The 21,653-nt window shown below is 36.0% G+C and overlaps 1 protein-coding gene across 2 annotated transcripts in view; it reads left to right on the top strand.

The window, feature by feature from the left end:
* Positions 1 to 21,653, top strand: part of SCN9A (sodium voltage-gated channel alpha subunit 9) — a 175,766-nt gene that overhangs the window by 98,949 nt on the left and 55,164 nt on the right. For both annotated transcript variants that reach the window (XM_032286613.1, XM_032286612.1), the window contains exons 15-17: positions 396 to 569; positions 1,367 to 1,723; positions 6,100 to 6,576. In XM_032286613.1, the coding sequence (XP_032142504.1) occupies positions 396 to 569; positions 1,367 to 1,723; positions 6,100 to 6,576 (1,008 nt within the window). The remainder of the gene's footprint in view (positions 1 to 395; positions 570 to 1,366; positions 1,724 to 6,099; positions 6,577 to 21,653) is intronic.

Raw genomic sequence — 21,653 nt, 5'->3', positions numbered from 1 at the left:
AGACTGGCTCAAAATTTCAATAACAAATTATGTTTTATTTCTATCTTCCTCTAGCACAACTTTTTGACCCACATAAATTCTTTGAAAATAGTGGCTGTGTCAATAATAAAAGGTTTTACTTTTCTGAAATCTTAATATGCTCTTCTAAAATGCTGTCTGAAAATTATGAGCACTGACAGGAGAGTTAGAGTTTCTCAACATTTTGATGCTTATATGAGAGCCATGGAAAGAGCGATTCCTAGTTTATAGGATTAAGTTAGATAAGAACATCCATTTATAAAGTATTTAGAAAATTGTCTGGAACACAATAAATGCCAAGCAAACTGATTATTATCATTGTGTATTTATTCCCTACTTGCTAATATGAACAGAAAAACATTATATTTCTCACTTAGGTCTTTACTGGAATCTTTGCAGCTGAAATGGTATTAAAACTGATTGCCATGGATCCATATGAGTATTTCCAAGTAGGCTGGAATATTTTTGACAGCCTTATTGTGACTTTAAGTTTAGTGGAGCTCTTTCTAGCAGATGTGGAAGGATTATCAGTTCTACGATCATTCAGACTGGTAAACTAACTAATGTTACCGTTATGTTCTATAATAAAGGAGTGTTTCTTTGGTTTGCATTATTATTTAAAACTTTTGGGAATTTGACTCAAAAGGTAAGATTAATCTTGATATCTGTATCTAGTAAAATAAAATCCATTCATTGATAAATGTATAGATTTTGAAGAACTAAAACCACATGAATATTTTAATTTTACAATTTTTGAAGACATGCTCAATTCTAATTTGAAGTACATGCTAATATAATAGAAACATTTTTATTATACTAATATAGTGTAATAATTTATTTCACAGTAAGAAGCTTATGGCTTACAGAGTTTCAACTATTGTATGCTCATAACTTTATGGATTTTTTAATTAAAGATCAAATTGTTATTCCCCAAAACAGTTGTTGTCTAATCATAATACAAAAACAAATAAAGACTTTTTAAAGCACAGTTTTCTAATATGCTGGATTTTATCTAAATGTATAAAAGTATTAGAAAACGGAATTAAGGATACATTATCAATTCTAAAAGAAATAATAAACTATGATAAAAGACTTCTAAAGCAATCCTGAACTGAAAATATATAATTTCTTCATAATATGTGTTGTAATTGTATTGTGGCAAGTAGAACAAAATAACAGCATACTGAAAATAGATGAAAATGCAAAATAAAAATAATTGATTTTAGCCAAATAATAATGACAATAATACAGGACTTAAAGACTGATTTAAACTTTGACCAAAAATCATGATTGGAAACACTGAAAAATATTCACAATGATTAATATGAAATTTTACATTTGCTTTTAGCTTCGAGTCTTCAAGTTGGCAAAATCCTGGCCAACATTGAACATGCTGATTAAGATCATTGGTAACTCCGTAGGGGCTCTAGGAAACCTCACCTTGGTGTTGGCCATCATCGTCTTCATTTTTGCTGTGGTCGGCATGCAGCTCTTTGGTAAGAGCTACAAAGAATGTGTCTGCAAGATCAATGATGACTGTACGCTCCCACGGTGGCACATGAACGACTTCTTCCACTCCTTCCTGATTGTGTTCCGTGTGCTATGTGGAGAGTGGATAGAGACCATGTGGGACTGTATGGAGGTCGCTGGTCAAGCTATGTGCCTTATTGTTTACATGATGGTCATGGTCATTGGAAACCTGGTGGTATGTAACCAGATATTCAAATATTTTAAATTATCTGTGTAAATTATTTTGTGATGATGTGATCTATTTTTATAATTTTGTAATTAATGATATCTAAAAATATTAATTACAACAGAATAGTGATACTTGTAATATAAGAAAGAACAGGAAAGAGAACAAAATGTTGCATTAGTTTCCCTAGCCAAATAATCCATACATATTTATATTTTTCAAAATCACTGCTTATTCATTTTAATGCAAAGCTTTCTATCTTTTTCTCTAATTTTGATAGAGATGACATATGCTTTCTTGAAGCTATACTAGTAAATAATGTTTAATTAAGTTAACAGTAACAAAAATGAAGTTAATAGTGGACTAAGGCAAATGAAAGGACCAGTTCCACCATCTTATAGCCATGTATAAGACCAGCATCTATAGCAAGAATCAACACCTATTCTCCACAGGCCAAAGCCAGTCTAATGCCTGTTTTTGCGTGGCCCTGGGAGCTAAGAATGATTTTTACATTTTTAAGTGGTTAAAATAATCAAAAAAAGAATAAATGACACATGCACATTATATGAAATTCAAATTTTAGCATTCATCAATTTTATTCAAATGTGGGCATGTTCATTCATTTTCGTATCTTCTATGGCTGCTTTTATATTACAATGGCAGAGATGAATAGCTGCCATAGAAATAATATGTCCAGTAAGTCTAAAATATTTATTATTTGGCCCTTTACGAAATAAATTTGCCAACTACTGGTTTATAGTATCACATGCACATAGCAATCTGCCTGTTTTTCCAATTAGTGTTTTCTTGGCTTGTACTTCTTTTTATTTTTTCTTCCTTATACTGATTAGTAAAAACTTTAAAGCTTACAAGCAGGAGAAAATTGGGATAAGATCCTCTTCTATGAGCCACTCATCTCAATTCTCGAATCTGCCATGTTGACCTGTCTCAATTGGTCAGCTTGACATCAAATCTCTCATCAGGTATTCAGAAGGTGAGGTATGGTAACAGCTATATAGTAAGTGCCTTCACCTCCCACTGGGTTGAAAAACATTACTAAAATTTTGTTTTCCTTGCAACCAATATAAAAAAAGGGATTCAGGTGGGGTGCGGTGGCTCACACCTGTAATCCCAGCACTTTGGGAGGTCAAGGTAGGCGAATCAAGAGGTCAGGAGATTGAGACCATTCTTGCCAACATGGTAAAACTCCATCTCTACTAAAAATACAAAAAAAAAAAAAAAGCCGGGTGTGGTGGTAGACACCTGTAGTACCAGCTACTTAGGAGGCTGAGGCAAGAGAATTGCTTGAACCTGGGTGGCAGAGATTGCAGTGAGCTGAGATCACGCCACTGCACCCCAAGCTGGTGACAGAATGAGACTCCATCTCAAAAAAAAAAAAAAAAAAAAGAGGATTCAGAAGTCAGGACAGAAACTTAAATTCATCCAATCACACACTAAATGATACTGTGCCAGTCATATGCAAAGGGATTTATGAAGCACAAATTCTAGATTCTTGCTGCACAAAAATATACATCGTGGATTACCATTCTATAATTATTGATCAGCCTCACGTTATAGTAATAAATATGTTTCCCAGTTTCCTTCTAATGTGGAATGAAATACAAATTCCTTCCAATATGGAATGAAATACATATTCTCTGTTTCTTCTTCTAAGTTTTGTATTTATAATCTCCTATAGCAGGATTTGCTTGTGTAATTCCTTTTTTTTTTTTCTTTTTTTTTTTTTTTTTTTTGAGATGGAGTCTCACTCTGTCCCCCAGGCTGAAGTGCAGTGGGGTGATCTTGGCTCACTGCAACCTCCACCTCCCTTCTGAGTAACTGGGATTTCAGGCGTGTGCCACTGTGCTGGCTATTTTTTGTATTTTTAGTAGTGACAGGGTTTTGCCATGTTGGCCAGGCTGGTCTCAAACTCCTGATCTCAGGTGATCTAGCCACCTTGGCCTCTGAAAGTGCTGGGATTACAGGTGTGAGCCACTGCGCCCAGCTGTGTATTTCTTCTTACAAATTTTTTTATATAAAATAGTAAAATTGTGAAAGGTATAAGTTGTGAAAACATGCCACATCAAAGCCAATGATTACAAATACTTTAAATGTTTATTACTTATTCAGGAATATTCAAAAGGAAAGGCATTCCCTTGGCTCTCACCACATTATCCACTCAATATTTGTTAGGATCTTCTCTGTGAAAAGAAAGGTATTTAGGTATTATTTAGTTAGGAAGGCATTGTTTAGGTGTTATTTAGGGTGGAAGACAAAAACCAATTACCTATCATCTAATCCTTGTTTTTAAGATGCTTATTAGGACACAGAAAAGTGGTACACAAAAGTTATCAGACAAAAAAGAAGTAATGAGTGCTACCAATGAAGTTAAAATAAAATGCTTTCGACACATGAAAAAGAGTTCTAGATTGAGATTTGAGGAAAGTTTTTGAAGTTGATCTTTGAAGAACAGATAATATAATATTTGAGTATGGACACTGGTGTGAGAGTTATGTTTTCCTTTGAAAGACAATATAGATTTATGGTAAATAACAGAGGGGATATATTGGTGAGTGTTCCATTTACATAGAATTAGCGTTAACTGATTCATATTATTATTCTTTAATTATCAATTCTTGGCAATGAAAGAACACAGAAAAAAATTTATAAAGTTGATAACTAACTCTTGACTAATGAAGGAACTTTCAATATCATATAACTGAAATTTAAGGAAAAATTATATTCCTGTTATAGTCTTCCACATTAGCATTATATGCTAAGTTGGCTTCTTTTTTTATATATATTTCTCTAATTTATTCTTTTAGTCATTTTATTGCCAGTTAATTGAAATGGTTGAGAGCCATAAGTTTAAGAAAAGTGTTTAGAAAAATAGGTTTTGGTCAGCTCTCGTCCGTATCAGGAAACACGTGAAGACCATTAATCAAAATGAGACTTTGACTCAAGTATACATTTTATTAATAGTTCTTCTCTCACTTAATGTGATAATACATAGATGATACAAAATGGACTTTATTTTGATTCGTGATACCCACTAGGTTATAGAAACTTTAGTGACTTACTATGATTTTTGAAGGAAAGAAATTTGTCACAGCAGCTGTTCTCAACAAAGTGAGAGCTGCATGAACCACTGCATGCTGTTAAAATAGTTTAACACTTGAACGGATTAAGGAAACTAAAGCAGTAAAATAGATCCTCAGGTCCTCACCAATATTCCTATTAAAACACAAATATACAAACATGTATTTCGTAGTGAAATATACTTTTTCATTGACAACTATTAAACCATTTCGGGGATTTTTAGCAATTATCAAAATTGTTCTCTACGATTCCCAGACCTCCCATGTCCAAAATTTTCTAAATCAGACTTATTGAGACACAAAAATTTAACCTCCTCTCTTTACTTACATCTCAGAGAGATTGTTTTAAGTGTGACCAAAATCAGGGGTGAGTACCTTCTCCTCAATTAGGTTGTATTTTGATTTTTAAAACATGAGGCAGATGATTTGGGACATGAAAAACCTTACATCAAATGCCAATTCAATTACCTGTTTGTTTCCTGAGTAAAGCAATGTTTAAATATAATTTTCATGTTTCCAGCCCTGTACTTCAGTGAGAGAGAGAAAAAAAAAAAAAAGGTTTAACTCACAAACAAGACTTTGTTTCAAGAGAACAAAAACTGTCCTGACCTCTTTTGTAATCTCTTCTAGGGCCAACATAATTGGCAATGAAGTCAGCCAATCATAATGTCATTATCGCATATGAATCAGGTTCAAGGGACAGGTCCTTTTCTGTGCCTTAAAAGTCACATTAAGTAGTACTCTAGCATACCTCTTGGACAGAATATTTTATTACAGGAACTTTGTAAGTATTATGTGTTCCATTTGTTGCAACGAGTGCCATTTATCTTCTGGTAAAGTGAACACAGATCTTCAGCATGATAGAACATAATCACAATTGCCTTGTTCTACCCATTTCTCTCAGGTAATAAATTGTAACAACAGATGAATGCTAGGAGAGCTTTTGGGGTACATAAAAGGGAGTTTGATTAAGGGACTACTGCTACAGAAATAAACTTAGAAATAATGTAATTATAATGGTAAGGGATCATTCTCTCTGCTGTCCATGGTAATTCTTCCTGGGTATGGCTGACCCACTGCTGCCGGGTCTGCAGGGGCTAGTTTAGGGAGACAGTGATGAGGAGTCTACCTTCTCCTCTGTCTCTCTCATGTGCTCTTATCTGTGTGTGAAAAGGCAGAAATCTTTGTTGCTGGTTTGTATTATGGCCTATATTTGGAAAAGTATGCTTATTTTTTTTTATTTCCTGTCTCCCTATTTCTCTACTCCCTCTTCCCACCCTGATATAGGTCCTAAACCTATTTCTGGCTTTATTATTGAGCTCATTTAGTTCAGACAATCTTACAGCAATTGAAGAAGACCCCGATGCAAACAACCTCCAGATTGCAGTATCCAGAATTAAAAAGGGAATAAATTATGTGAAACAAACCTTACGCGAATTTCTTCTAAAAGCATTTTCCAAAAAGCCAAAGATTTCCAGGGAAATAAGACAAGCAGAAAATATGAATACTAAGAAGGAAAACTATATTTCTAACCATACACTCGCTGAAATGAGCAAAGGTCACAAATTCCTCAAGGAAAAAGACAAAATCGGTCATTTTGGAAGCAGCATGGACAAATATTTGATGGAAGAAAGTGATGGTCAATCATTTATTCATAACCCCAGCCTCACAGTGACAGTACCAATTGCACCTGGGGAATCTGATTTGGAAAATATGAATACTGAGGAACTTAGCAGTGATTCAGATAGTGAATACAGCAAAGGGGTAAGAATGCTTCATACACATTGTTTTTCATATTAACAATTAGTATGAAATGAATGGAAATTTTAGATTTCTGTTGTCATAAGTTCTTCTTAACATTGCATATAATGATGGATTTTTTTTTGAGCTGACATTACACAACAGCTTCCTGAAGCTTCATCTGGTAAAGTTCTCTTACTAGTTCTTAATAATTAATTTTATCTTACTTAGCTGTATGTGAAAGTACCAAGTATCTTTGAGCCTTCCCATCCTTCATCCCATGGGTCCTTTCAGTTAAAATTACACACAGTCTCCCTCCACAGTGTCTGTTTGAATCCACCTCTCCTCATCACCTTTCCTTTGTACTCACTACTTCTTGCCTAAACTATTTCAAGCAGAGTCTCAGTTGATATCTCTGCTTCCATTTTGCATTTACTCTAGTTAATTTATTTGATTAATTTCGATCAGTCCTAATCATGTCACTCCCATATGAATCCATAATCCCCAAAGTCTCTTTCTCTCTTTCTCTCTCTCTCTCTCTCTCTTTTCTTTTCCTCTTTTTTTTTTTATTTTTAAAAATGGAGACAGGTCTTACTCTGTTGCCCAGGCTGAGAGCAGTGGTGCTATGATAGCTTACTGCAACCTTGAACTCCTGGGCTCAAGTGATCCTCCTGCCTCCACCTCCTTAGTATGTGGGACTATATAGGCCCATGCCATATCACCCAGCTATTTTTTTTTAAAAAAAAAAAAAGCTTGTAGAGACAAACTATGTCTCCCAGGCTGGTCTCAAATTACTAGACTCAGGCAGTTCCTCCACCTTTGTCCCCAGTTGCTGAGATTACAGAAGTGACCCACCATGCCTGGCCATCTCCAGAGTCTCTTGAATTATGTACTATGCAGAAAGTCTTCACACTGTGGCCCTAATCAACTTTGACCAGCTGTACCTCCTAGTGCTCACCTGTAGATTTTTACCTGTACCAAATCAATTTCCTTTTAGGCCATAAACATTCTCACCTGCATGACTTTGCTTGGGATTTCCTTCTCCAGTCAAAATTCTTCAAGTCATCACCCTCTCATTTATCATTTATGAAATTATTAATACTTAAATCATAGTTGGGTAAGGGTTAAATAAATTAATACTTAAATTATTAATATCTAAATCATAGTTGGGTAAAGGTTAAACACATTAATACATGTAAAATGTTTAGAACTATACTCAAAGTTCTCAAAATGTTACTCTTTTCATCCTAATTTCTCCCAAATGAATGTAGTCTCTTCTCATAACAATTTTATGCCTCTTCCTGGATTCATTAATCTTAAATTTCAATTTTTTGAGAAATTATGGTATGCATCAAGTGATACTGTAAATTCATTGAGAACAGGAACTCTTTAAGAGCTTTTTTTGTACCCTTCTCTCCCACCCTTACCTGTATATTTCTAGGGAGTCAATGTATGTATTGAGCTGTATTTTTATTGTGAAATATAACAACCATGAGTATTATCACAAATTATTTTTATGGCACTGCTTCAAAGTCTTAAGATATCATTTAAAAATAATCTTTCCTTTATCTAGCTTATGTTAGAAAGTATTTGACAGGTATTTACCAAATAGCTTCTATCTCCTTAACTTATTAAGACTCCACCTTCCATGAATTCATAGTGGACTTGGAAAAAATATTATATGGAATAATCATGACCCATACATATCAGACATATATATGCAAAATGTTCAGGAGGCTGAGGTATGAGAACCACTTGAGCCCTGGAGGTTGCAGTGAGCGGAGATCACACCACTGCACTCCAGCTTGGGCTACAAAGTGAGACTCTGTCTCAAAAACAATAAATACATAAATTAAATTAAAATGAAATAAAATGCTCTGTATTTAATTGAGTGAATAAACAATTAAAATAAATATAATATATATTTCTATGTAGCCCAAGACATTTTTTCCAAGACGGCAAAGTAAGGAATAAAATACAGTCATTCCTCCATATCTATGGGGGAGTGGTTCCAAGGCTCCCCAAAGAGACTAAATTCTGCAGATGATCAAGTCCTTTATATAAAATGGCACAGTGTTTACTATATAACCTACACACATTCTCTCATATGTACACTTTAAATTATCTTCAGATTACTTATAATGTAAATGTAAATCACTAACACTGTAAATATTTGTTTTACTATATTTTTTATTTGTACTATTTTTATTGTTGTATTTTTATATTTACTTTTTCCATTTATTTTCCATCTGTAGTTGGTTGACAACAGATGTGGGACCCAGGGATACAGAGGATCAACTGTATTTTATTTGTATATTTTTAAATCTTTTATATGGAAGAAGTGATATTCCCAAAATTTTAAAAGTGTGTTCATTTCAGCTTAAAGGTGGAAAATCAGATTCCACATAAACCTTTTAAGGAGGTTTAGTATCATATGGAAAGGGAAACTAACTCAATCACCCATTATTTTCTGCTAAAGAAGATTAAAATTATAAACTTCAATCACCTGGCAGACAGTTGCTCTCAGAATAAAACTGGAACTCTAGGTGTTAAAGCACTTCAGGAGCTAGGCAAAGTCAACCAAAGACTTGTGAAATTATTTCTTAACACTTACAAGGAATTATTTCTTACCTGTTCATTATACATTCATTTAAAGCCAATGACTGAACTTTCATGGATCTCCTTAGCTGCTGACAAAATTCTAATTCTTAATATGTCGAGTGGTAGCATTTCTAAGGAAACCTTATAGAACTTTCCATTTAGCACTTCATTTTCTAACTGAAAAAGTGGTTTCACTAAAAGGAAGTGATTCTATTCAGTTATAAAGCTAGAGTTATATAGTTATGTAGTTATAAAGGCAGAACCATATCAAGAATCCCCGTCTTGTGACTTATAGCTCAATGGAATTTCCACCGCTCTTCTCTCTTAGTCCATTTGAAAGACAAAACAAACATTCCTATTGGACTTAATTTCCACTTTGTGTCCCCTGGGGTATAAAGCCATGCAGCTATAGAATTTGTATATCTGTGGCATGCAGATGAAGGTTGTGTTGCCATAATGGTCATCTATCTTTTATAGTTAGTGATTTTATTTGTATTTTGTAACTGAAATAGATTATATTAATAATCCATAAAATTACTCTGCCACTGATTCCATGTGCCCTTCCTAAAGAGTATGAAATTGAGTGCCATATAAACTGAGTTGTCTGAAGACCATTTGATGTTAATTTTCTAATATTCTTGATTTTCATTTTTTTCTTATTACATAATAGTCATATCTACATGATAAAAGAGTATACATTGTTATTCTATTATAATTCTATGGTATGCACAATATGTACAGGGTTTGTGGCTACCTTAGAGGTTGTAGTAAAAGATACACAAACTAATATTTTTAAGTCATTTAGTATAGTATTTGAATTAGCAAGTCATAAAAAGAAGTTTTTATTGTCATTGATTTTAGCATCATCATTTTTACCTAAGAAGTCAGGTTCTTAGTGCTACTGACTAATCACTCTATTGATTGCTAGCCTTGCTGTGCAGAAGCTAAAAAGCTTCTTCAACAGAGTGAAGAGACAACCTACAGAATGGGAAAATATATTTGTAAACTACACATCTGATAATGGGTTAATATCTAAAACATATAAGGAACTCAACTCAACAACAACAGCAACAAATAATGCAAAAATGTACAAAAGACCTGAATAGGTATTTCTCAAAAGAAGACATAGAATTGCCAACAGATATATACAAATATGCTAATATCACTAATCATCAGGGACATGCAAATCAAACCTATAATGAGGTATCTCCTTAGTCTACTTAGAATGGGTACTATCAAAAGTCAAAAGATAAGTGTTACAAGGATGTGGAGAAAAGGGAACCCTTACACACTGATTGTGAGAATGTAAATTAATACCTTCATTATGGAAGGCAATATGGGAGTTCCTCAAAAAATTAAAAATAGAATTTTCATATGATCCAGCAGTACCAACACTAGGTAAATATCAAAATGAAATTAAATCAGTAAGTTAAAGAGATACAGTAAATGTAGAATACTGTACTCCTATGTTTATTGCTGCACTGTTCACAATAGCCAACTTATCATATTAACCTAAATGATCATCAACAGATAAATGCATAAAGAAAATGTAGTACATATGCGAAATGGAATGCCATTCAGCCATAAGAAATAATGAAATGCTGTTATTTGTGGCAACATGAACGAACCTGGAGGATGTTATGTTAAGTGAAATCAGCCAGGCACAGAAAGTCAACTCTCTCACTCAGATGTGGAATCTAGAATTTTCATAGAAGTAGATCGTAGAATAGTGGTTATCTGAGGATGGGGAGGTTTGGAGGAGTGATGTATGGAGAAAGACTGGTCAATAGGTACAAAGCTACACTGAGATAGGAAGAATAAGTTCTGGTGTTCTATTGAATGTTTGGATGACTAGAATTAACCATAATGTGTTGTATTTTTTAAAAATAGCTAGAAGTTTGTAAATAGTCTCCTCACAAAGAAATGATAAATGTTGAAAGCTATGGATCTGCTAGTTATCCCATTTCATCATTCTATAATGTTTAACATGTACCCCATAAATATGTACAATTATGTGTCAAAAAATAAGTTGTAAAATAAATGATGCTAACTTAATCCCTAGCTTACTTAGGTTCAGGTTTCTGAGATATTATTTCCTTTATTCTGGGGCTATGGATATATTTCCCCTTTTGCTTAAGAACCTGCATTTTGAGCAAGGGGAAAAATAATCACTGACCTTTGATATCTCTCCCTCTTCTCTCACCACCCAAAAACCCTGTCCTTTATGGCCTAGCATCCTGGCTTCCAAATATAGTTTATGAAGAGTTTTCAATGCTCTCCTAGTGTAAGTTTGCAGGTAAGCAGATTTCCTTACCCTGACAGACAGTTAAAAATACACTCCAGAATCAAATCAAAATATTTTACAGTAAAACATCTTACCTGAAAATAAACAAAGAGGCTGGTTCAAACAAACAATTTAGTCAAATATCTTAAACAATCCTGAGGAAACAAATGGAAATAGAACAATAGCACTGCTCTGAAGATACAGTGTCAGAATCGAGAAAGACATGCTGTCATCTCAAAGGTACCTATGAGAATAATACTCTTTTCACTGTTTTTAAAAATGCAGGCACTGAATTGATGGCTCTTCTCAAAGTCAGCCTTCTCTTGAAGTGCAATGAAGCCCTCCAAGCACACTCCAAACATTAAAAACACACTACACAGATTTTTACTATTAGCAGTGAAGTGCTCCCTCGTTATAAACCTTAAAGGAAGCATGTAATGCACCCATTAGTCAATAAATATTTATGCACCCTACTATGCTCTAAGCACTGTGCTAAGAATTCCGGTAGGGGAAAAAGATCGTGTTCTCACACAGCAGCAATAATTTCATATCTGGATTAACTTGCAAGTTAAAATGTAAGGGCTCAGGTTCTAGATATATGAGATTGTGAGCTGATCTAAGGATGTATTAGTTTCCTAGGGCTGTTGTAACAAATTAGCACAAACTTGGTGGCCATATTTACTCTTTTAACAGTTCTGGAGGCTAGATGTTTGATATCAAGGTCTGAGCAAGGCCATGCTTTCTCTAGAGGCTCTAGTGAGGATCCTCCCTTGCTGCTTTCTAGCTTTGATGGTTGCTGGCAATCCTTGCAGCTTGAAGCTGCATCATCCCAATCTCTGGCCCCATACTCACATAGTGTTCTCCCCTTGTGTCTCTGTCTTTTCTTCTTATAAGGACACTAGTTATATTGAATTTGGACTCACACTAATGACATCATCTTAATTGTATCTGCAAAGACCGTATTTCCAAATAAGGTCACATTCAAACATACCAGGGTTAGAACTTGAACATATTTTTGGAGGAATACAATTCCACCCATAACAAGGAATTTTGACTTATAAGACTGGCTGGGTATTGATGCAATTAAGAATACACTGGTGGAGGAGAAAACTGAGGAGGTAGGAGAGATGCAGAGTTTAATTTGGTAGCATCATAATTTTTAGCTACTTGCAGTACAGGCAGTGAACCTGACCAGGAGGTATATGGAAACATAAATCTTAAGGAAAGAAGAAAAGTCAGAGTTGTAGATAGGTTGGAATTTTGTATGCCAACTTATATTAATCACAGGATTAAAAGTAGGGAGTCAGTTCCCTGGGAAACCAATAATGAGTGAGAAATCTTTTGTTTTTCTAAGATTTACTAAGGAGTGTTTTCAGGAACGATACCTAACATCTATAAAAACTGAGGGATGCAAAATAATTGTGCAGAGAGGTAAGTTTGCAACAGAGATCTCAGCTGATCCTGTTGGCATCTCTGGTGCTGGGATGGCCCTTTGGAGTAGTCTAAAAACAAAGCAAGAGAGGTCAGGCCTTTTATCTGCACACCATTCATTGGATGCAGGCTCTCCCTCTACCCTTCCTGGGTGGGGGGTATAACCTTAGGTGAAGCACCTCCCTTCTGCCATGACAATGCCAAAGAGAAACTCAGAATTGAGTCTTCAGCAGCCAACACTTTTGGCAGCTGGAGGAATGAGAGGCTCCCTGGAAAGCAGGATATTGACAGTGCCTTACAGTGTCTACCACATGACAGAAACACAGACAGCAACTGAGAACAATGGATCAAATGCATTTAAGAGGTGGATGCAAAAGAAGAAAGCACACGTGCGTGCGCGCAGACACACACAACCCCCCCCCACACACACACAGATAAAATGTATACAGTAGCCCCTTTAAGCACATTATATATAATTTTCCTCTTTGCGAAAACCTTAAGAAGTAAATGTAATTCATCTAATTTGCAGATAACTGGGATTCTAAAAGATTAAGATTCAGTTAGTCACGGATGTGTCTGGGGGTCTTTTTAAATTTAAACCCCAAGCTTTAATCATTATACCACATGCCATAGAAAGGCAAGAGAATCAGTAGGACTATAATTATTTTCTTTTTTTTTTTTTTTTTTGCTGACTTCCACCCCTTCACCTATATCTCGCATTTCTCCCCATGCTATCTCTCCCCAACTCCCCACCCTCTACTGTCCCTCCTCTTTTTTCCCCCAACAGACCCCAGTGTGTGATGCTCCCCTCCCTGTATCGATGTGTTCTCATTGTTCAACACCTGCCTATGAGTGAGAACATGCGATGTTTGATTTTCTGTTCTTGTGTCAGTTTGCTGAGAATGATGGTTTCTGGGTTCATCCATGTCCATACAAAGGACACTAACTCATCATTTTTGATGGCTGCATAATATTCCATGGTGTATATGTGCCACATTTTCCCTATCCAGTCTATTGTCAATGGGCATTTGGGTTGGTTCCAGGTCTTTGCTATTGTAAACAGTGCTGCAATGAACATTCGTGTGCACGTGTCCTTATAGTAGAACGATTTATAATCCTTTGGGTATATACCCAGTAATGGGATTGCTGGGTCAAATGGAATTTCTATTTCTAGGTCCTTGAGGAATTGCCACACTGTCTTCCACAATGGTTGAACTAATTTACATTCCCACCAACAGTGTAAAAGTGTTCCTATTTCTCCACATCCTCTCCAGCATCTGTTGTCTCCAGATTTTTTAATGATCGCCATTCTAACTGGCGTGAGATGGTATCTCAATGTAGTTTTGATTTGCATTTCTCTGATGACCAGTGATGATGAGCATTTTTTCATGTTTGTTGGCCTCATGTATGTCTTCTTTTGTAAAGTGTCTGTTCATATCCTTTGCCCACTTTTGAATGGGCTTGTTTGTTTTTTCTTGTAAATCTGTTTTAGTTCTTTGTAAATTCTGGATATCAGCCCTTTGTCAGATGGGTAGACGGCAAAAATTTTTTCCCATTCTGTTGGTTGCTGATTCACTCTAATGACTGTTTCCTTTGCCTTGCAGAAGCTGTGGAATTTGATTAGGTCCCATTTGTCTATTTTGGCTTTTGTTGCCAATGCCTTGGTGTTTTGGTCATGAAGTCCTTGCCTACACCTATGTCCTGAATGGTTTTGCCTAGTTTTTCTTCTAGGGTTTTTATGGTGTTAGGTCTTATGTTTAAGTCTTTAATCCATCTGGAGTTAATTTTAGTGTAAGGTGTCAGGAAGGGGTCCAGTTTCTGCTTCCTGCACATGGCTAGCCAGTTTTCCCAACACCATTTATTAAACAGGAAATTCTTTCCCCATTGCTTGTTTTTGTCAGATTTGTCAAAGATTGGATGGTTGTAGATATGTTGTGTTGCCTCCGATACCTCTGTTCTGTTCCATTGGTCTATATCTCTGTTTTGGTACCACTACCATGCTATTTTGATTAGTGTAGCCTTGTAGTATAGTTTGAAGTCTGGTAGTGTGAGGCCTCCCGCTTTGTTGTTTTTGCTTAGAATTGACTTGGCTATGCAGGCTCCCTTTTGGTTCCATATGAAGTTTAAGGTGGTTTTTTCCAGTTCTGTGAAGAAGGTCATTGGTAGCTTGATGGGGATAGCATTGAATCTGTAAATTACTTTGGGCAGTATGGCCATTTTCATGATATTAATTCTTCCTAACCATGAACATGGAATGTTTCTCCATCTCTTTGTGTCTTCTTATTTCATTGAGCAGTGGTTTGTAGTTCTCCTTGAAGAGGTCCTTTATGTTCCTTGTTAGTTGTAGTCCTAGGTATTTTATTCTCTTTGTGGCAATTGTGAATGGGAGTTTGTTCTTAATTTGGCTCTCTTTAAGTCTGTTATTGGTGTATAGGAATGCTTGTGATTTTTGCACATTGATTTTGTATCCTGAGAGTTTGCTGAAGTTGCTTATCAGTTTCAGGAGATTTGGGGCTGAGACGATGGGGTCTTCTAGATATACAATCATGTCGTCTGCAAATAGAGACGATTTGACTTCCTCCTTTCCTATTTGAATACTCCTTATTTCTTTTCCTTGCCTCATTGCTCTGGCTAGAACTTCCAGTACTATATTGAATAGGAGTACTGGAAGGCAAGAGACGGCATCCTTGTCTAGTGCCAGATTTCAAAGGGAACACTTCCAGTTTTTGCCCATTCAGTATGATATTGGCTGTTGGTTTGTCATAAATAGCTTTTATTATTTTGAGATACGTTCCGTCAATACCTAGTTTATTGAGGGTTTTTAGCATAAAGGGCTGTTGAATTTTGTGAAAGGACTTCTCTGCATCAATTGAGATAATCATGTGGTTTTTGTCTTTGGTTCTGTTTATGTGGTGAATTATGTTTATAGACTTGTGTATTTTGAACCAGCCTTGCATCCCAAGGATGAATCATACTTGATCATGGTGGATAAGCTTTTTGATGTGCTGTTGCAGTTGGCTTGCCAGTATTTTATTGAAGATTTTTGCGTCATGTTCATCATGGATATTGGCCTGAATTTTTCTTTTCTTGTTGAGTCTCTGCTGGGTTTTGGTGTCAGGATGATGTTGATCTCATAAAACGATTTGGGAAGGATTCCCTCTTTTTGGATTGTTTGAAATAGTTTCAGAAGGAATGGTACCAGCTCCTCTTTGTATGTCTGGTAGAATTTGGCTGTGAACCCATCTGGACCTGGGCTTTTTTTGGATGGTAGGCTCTTAATTCCTGCCTCATACCTTGTTATTGGTCTATTCAGGGCTTCGACTTCTTCCTGGTTTAGGCTTCGGAGGATGCAAGTGTCCAGGAATTTATTCACTTCTTCCAGGTTTACTAGTTTATGTGCATAGAGTTGTTTGTAATAATCTCTGATGATGGTTTGAATTTCTGTGGAATTTGTGGTGATATCCCCTTTATCATTTTTATTGCATCTATTGATTATTCTCCCTTTTCTTTTTTATTAATCTAGCTAGTGGTCTATTTTGTTGATCTTTTCAAAAAACCAGCTCCTGGATTTATTGATTTTTTTGAAGGTTTTTTTGTGTCTCCATCTCCTTCAGTTCTGCTCTGATCTTAGTTATGTCTTGTCTTCTGCTAGGTTTTGAGTTTTTTTGATCTTGCTCCTCTAGCTCTATCAATTTTGACGATAGGGTGTCAATTTTTGATCTCTCCTTGTTTCTCATGTGGGCATTTATTGCTATATATCTTCCTCTAGAGACTGCTTTAAATGTGTCCCAGAGATTCTGGTATGTTGTGTCTTCATTCTCATTGGTTTCGAAGAATGTCTTTATTTCTGCCTTCATTTCATTGTTTATCCAGTCAACATTCAAGAGCAAGTTGTTCAATTTCCATGAGGCTGTGCAGTTCTGAGTTATTTTCTGAATTCTGAGTTCTAACTTGATTGCACTGTGGTCTGAGAGACTGTTTGTTATGATTTCCGTTCTTTTGCATTTGCTGAGGAGTGATTTGCTTCCAATTATGTGGTCAATTTTAGAGTAGGTGTGATGTGGCACTGAGAAGAATGTATATTCTGTGGATTTGGGGTGGAGAGTTCTGTAAATGGCTATTAGATTTGCTTGGTCCAGGTCTGAGTTCAAGTCCTGGATATCCTTGTTAGTTTTCTGTCTCATTTATCTGTCTAATGTTGACAATGAGGTGTTAAAGTCTCCTACTATTATTGCGTGGGAGTCTAAGTCTCTTTGTAAGTCATTAAGAACTTGCCTTATGTATCTGGGTGCTCCTGTATGGGGTTTGTATATATTTAGGATCGTTAGCTCTTCTTGTTGCATTGATCCTTTTACCATTATGCAATGTCCTTTTTCTCTTTTGATCTTTGTTGGTTTAAAGTCTATTTTATCAGAGACAAGAATTGCAACTCCTGCTTTTTTTTTTTTTTGCTCTCCATTTGCTTGATAAATCTTCCTCCATTCCTTTATTTTGAGCCTTTGTGTATCCTTGCATGTGAGATGGGTTTCCTGGATACAGCACACTGATGGGTTTTGGCTTTTTATCCAATTTGCCAGTCTGGTCTTTTGATTGGGGCATTTAGCCCATTTACATTTAGGGTTAATATTGTTATGTGTGAATTTGATACTGCCATTTTGATGCTAGCTGGCTGTTTTGCCCGTTAGTTGATGCAGTTTCTTCATTGTGTTGATGCTCTTTACCATTTGGTATGTTTTTGGAGCAGCTGGTACTGGTTGTTCCTTTCTATGTTTAGTGCCTCTTTCAGAAGCTCTTGTAAAGCAGGCCTGGTGGTGATGAAATCTCTGAGTACTTGCTTGTTTGCAAAGGATTTTATTTTTCCTTCACTTATGAAGCTTAGTTTGGCTGGATATGAAATTCTGGGTTGAAAGTTCTTTTCTTTAAGGATGTTGAATATTGGCCCCCACTCTCTTCTGGCTTGTAGGGTTTCTGCTGAGAGATCTGCTGTGAGTCTGATGGGCTTCCCTTTGTGGGTAACCCGACCTTTCTCTCTGGCTGTCCTTAGTATTTTCTCCTACATTTCAACCCTGGTGAGTCTGACAATTATGTGTCTTGGGGCTGCTCTTCTTGAGGAATACCTTTGTGGCGTTCTCTGTATTTCCTGGCCTTGAATATTGGCCTGCCTTGCTAGGTTGGGGAAGATTTCCTGGATAATATCCTGAAGCATATTTTCCAGCTTGGATTCATTCTTTCCGTCACATTCAGCTACACCTATCAAACGTAGATTAGGTCTTTTCACATAGTCCCATATTTCTTGGAAACTTTGTTCATTTTTTACCTTTTTTTCTCTAATCTTGCCTTCTCATTTTATTTCATTGAGTTGATCTTCGAACTCTGATATCCTTTCTTCTGCTTGGTCAATTCAGTTGTTGAAATTTGTGTATGCTTCGCGAAGTTCTTGTGTTGTGTTTTTCAGCTCCATCAATTCACTTATATTCCTAAGTTGTCTATTCTCGTTAGCATTCATCAAATCTTTTTTCAATGTTCTTAGTTTCTTTGCATTGTGTTAGAACATGTTCTTTCAGCTCACAGAAGTTTCTTATTACCTACCTTCTGAAGCCTAATTCTGTCAATTCATCACACTCATTCTCCATCCAGCCTTGTTCCCTTGCTGGTGAGGAGTTGTGATTCCTTGTAGGAGGAGACGCATTCTGGTTTCGGGTGTTTTAATCCTTTTTGTTCTGGTTTCTTCCCATCTTTGTGGATTTATCCACCTGTCATCTTTGTAGCTGCTGACTTTCATACTGGGTCTCTGAGTGGATGCCCAGTTTGTTGATGATGAAGTTATTTCTTTGTTTCTTAGTTTTCCTTCTAACAGTCTGGCCCCTCTGCTGTAGGACTGCTGAGGTCTACTCTGGGCCCTGCTTGCCGGGGGATCACTTGCAGCGGCTGCAGAACAGTAAGGGTTTCTGCCAGTTTCTTCCTCTGCTATCTTTGTCCCAGAAGGATACCTGCCAAATGTCAGTCTGAGCTCTCCTTTATGAGGTGACTCTTTGGATATATGGGGGTCAGGGAGCTGCTTGAGGAGACAGTCTGTCCTTTATAGGAGATCAAATGCTGAGCTGTGAGCTCCGTTGTTCATTTAGAGCTGCTGGGCAGGTACATTTAAGTCTGCTGCAGCAGTAAACCCCTTTTTTCCCCCAGGTGCTCTGTCCTGGGGAGTTAGGGCTATATTTATGAGTTTCTGTTGTGATGCTGCCTCTTTTTTCAGGGCTGCCCTGCCCAGCGAGGAGAAAGCCTAATCACTGTCTGCCTGCAGAGGCTTTAGTGAGCTGCTGTGGGCTCCGCCCAGCTGCCGAGTGAACTTCCCTGCAGTCCTGTTTATATGGGTGTAGTTAGAACTGCTTCGGCAATGGTGGCCCACCTCTGTAATGGCAGACTCTCTCTGTAATGGTGGGTTGCCTCGGCAACAGCATTACAGAGGCATTACAGGCATTTTCTGCTATACCTCTGTAATGTTGTAATTCAGGATGAAATTTTCTGTTGTAATGGTATTGTTGATTTGCTGATTCATTAGGATTCTGATAGTGTGCTTCTAGTTCACCTTAATGCTGATTGATTAGGTTATAGTCTACCTTGGTAAGAATGGTGTGATCTTTATATTTTAAATGTTTAAATTTGTTTCTTCAAAACTATCTTATTCCCTTATTTATTGAAAAGTAAAACTGATTTTTACTTCTAGAATATACTTCTCTCTCAAGACTACATAACCCTTCCCTTTCCATTCGTTTGATATTAAATGCATATTTTATATATTATAGTATTTCATGTGTGTCTGTATATTTATTTGTATATATATAAATGTGTCTCTATTTTTATATATGCAAATTATTGATAAATATAACAAACCTGTCCAGACCAAATTCAGGTATTTGTGGCTTCTACCTATTCACTCTTCTCTAGTGAAAGCCTTGCTAAGGTAACTGTTAGGTTCTTAGTGCTACTAAGACTTATCCAGCTTTCCCTGGCTTGTTGATGAAATTGACAAGGGACTCAGAAATCCACAAGTGACTCACTAAAATCCAGATCATTGCCTTCAAAGCATTTCCTATGTCATGATTTATTAAGTTATTATAGAAAAGTATTAAATCAATTTGGCATAATTTTTCTACACATCACTTAACTTCCTTTGAAGCTTTGTTTTCTCTCAGGACAATGTATTAAGTAGAATTGATTTATTATTATATTATCTTTCACATTAAAGCTCTATTAAGGGATAGGGAGTACCCTTACTGCCACACCAAGGTACACGTGTTCAGACCCTAATTATTTGAATAAATCTATTTTACTTAAGGGTACATGGATAATCCCAATATATTTTTTTTGTATTATGTTATTTTTGGCTATTTGTGAGTCAGGACTCTGTTTAATTGCATGCAACAGACACTTAACTACATTGGCATAACTGGAAAGAGCATTCTATTTTCATATTTTAAAACATCCAGAGATCAGCAGTCCATGTGGCCTCCATGTCCTAGGCTCCATCTCTTTTCCCTTCTGCCAGTCTTCACATGTGCTTTTTCTTCTATCTTAATGCCTATGATTAGAGGCAACTGTTCCACCTACAGCTTTATATCCAATCCCCAGATAGGAAAGAGAAAGAAACATAAAGAGGCAGAAGTAATGACTGTCACACTAGCCTGAGCAAAGTCAAAACTTACCCAGAGATCCTTATCCAACTTTGGCTTCTTATTGTGGGGAACAGTGTGACATGGCTGCCCCCACAAGGTAGCATGGCTAAAGCAGTCCATTTATATTGCTGCCCTGAATAAAATCTGGATTCTCTTAAGATACATTGGAAGATATTAACAAGGTCAGACATACTTCTCCAGTATTTTTACTGCTACTAATTGTTATTATTCCTTTATGAAAATGTCAAAATATTTCAAGTATGATAATTTTCTATTTTAAGAGATGCAGTTACTAGGCATAATTTGGGATAATATGCATTGATTGTAATGGCATACTTTGAAACATATTGGATACAATTACCAAGAAATAAAAGTTAATTTTTATTTATTAAATTAGAAAAATTTATAAAAGAAGAATATATCAAGTTAAATAATAAGAAATTAAATATTCAACCATTTTTAATCTACAAAAACTAGAAATTTCATGTGGTTCAACATAACATAAAGGCATAAGTAAAACGTAAACTTTATTCGACCTGTATAATCTTATTTCTTAATTACATGAATACTATGCTACTGAACACAGATATTTTACTCATTTCTTGTATTTGTACATAGTAGAGAACACATTAAAATTTTCTATTACTATCTGTCTAGAATTACAATAGGCATAGAGTATTTCTCTCCCAAATTACAGTCAAATATTTTTGGGCCCCTCTAAATATTGAGTCCCCCAAAAGTCACACTAAGAACTTCATGCACTTCAAAATAAAGGGTGATTGATCATTGACAACAAGAAGTTTACAGTCTAATAGCTCACACCTTAGATAAGTATACAAAAAAACATAACACAGAACAAAGCAAAGCACATTTTGTAACAGGACACTAAACCACTCCATTTAGGGTGTATTGAGTAAGAAACTGTATCAGGCTGAATTCACATGAAAGGAGGTGGCACTTAAGCCAGACCTTAAAGTATGGAGAGAATTTTCCTGGGCAGATATGGTGCGGAAGGAAATCTCAGGCAGAGGAACAAGCATTCATATTGTTCACCTGATTCACTCATTCATTCATCTATTCACTCATTCATCTATTCAGTATCCAGTTTACAAAGT

Source organism: Sapajus apella, unplaced genomic scaffold (assembly GCF_009761245.1).
Source record: "Sapajus apella isolate SASKATOON/1434 unplaced genomic scaffold, GSC_monkey_1.0 scaffold18, whole genome shotgun sequence".
Taxonomy (NCBI): domain Eukaryota; kingdom Metazoa; phylum Chordata; class Mammalia; order Primates; family Cebidae; genus Sapajus; species Sapajus apella.
The sequence above is the reverse complement of the archived record's forward strand: the minus strand, read 5'-3'. Positions and strand labels throughout refer to the sequence as shown.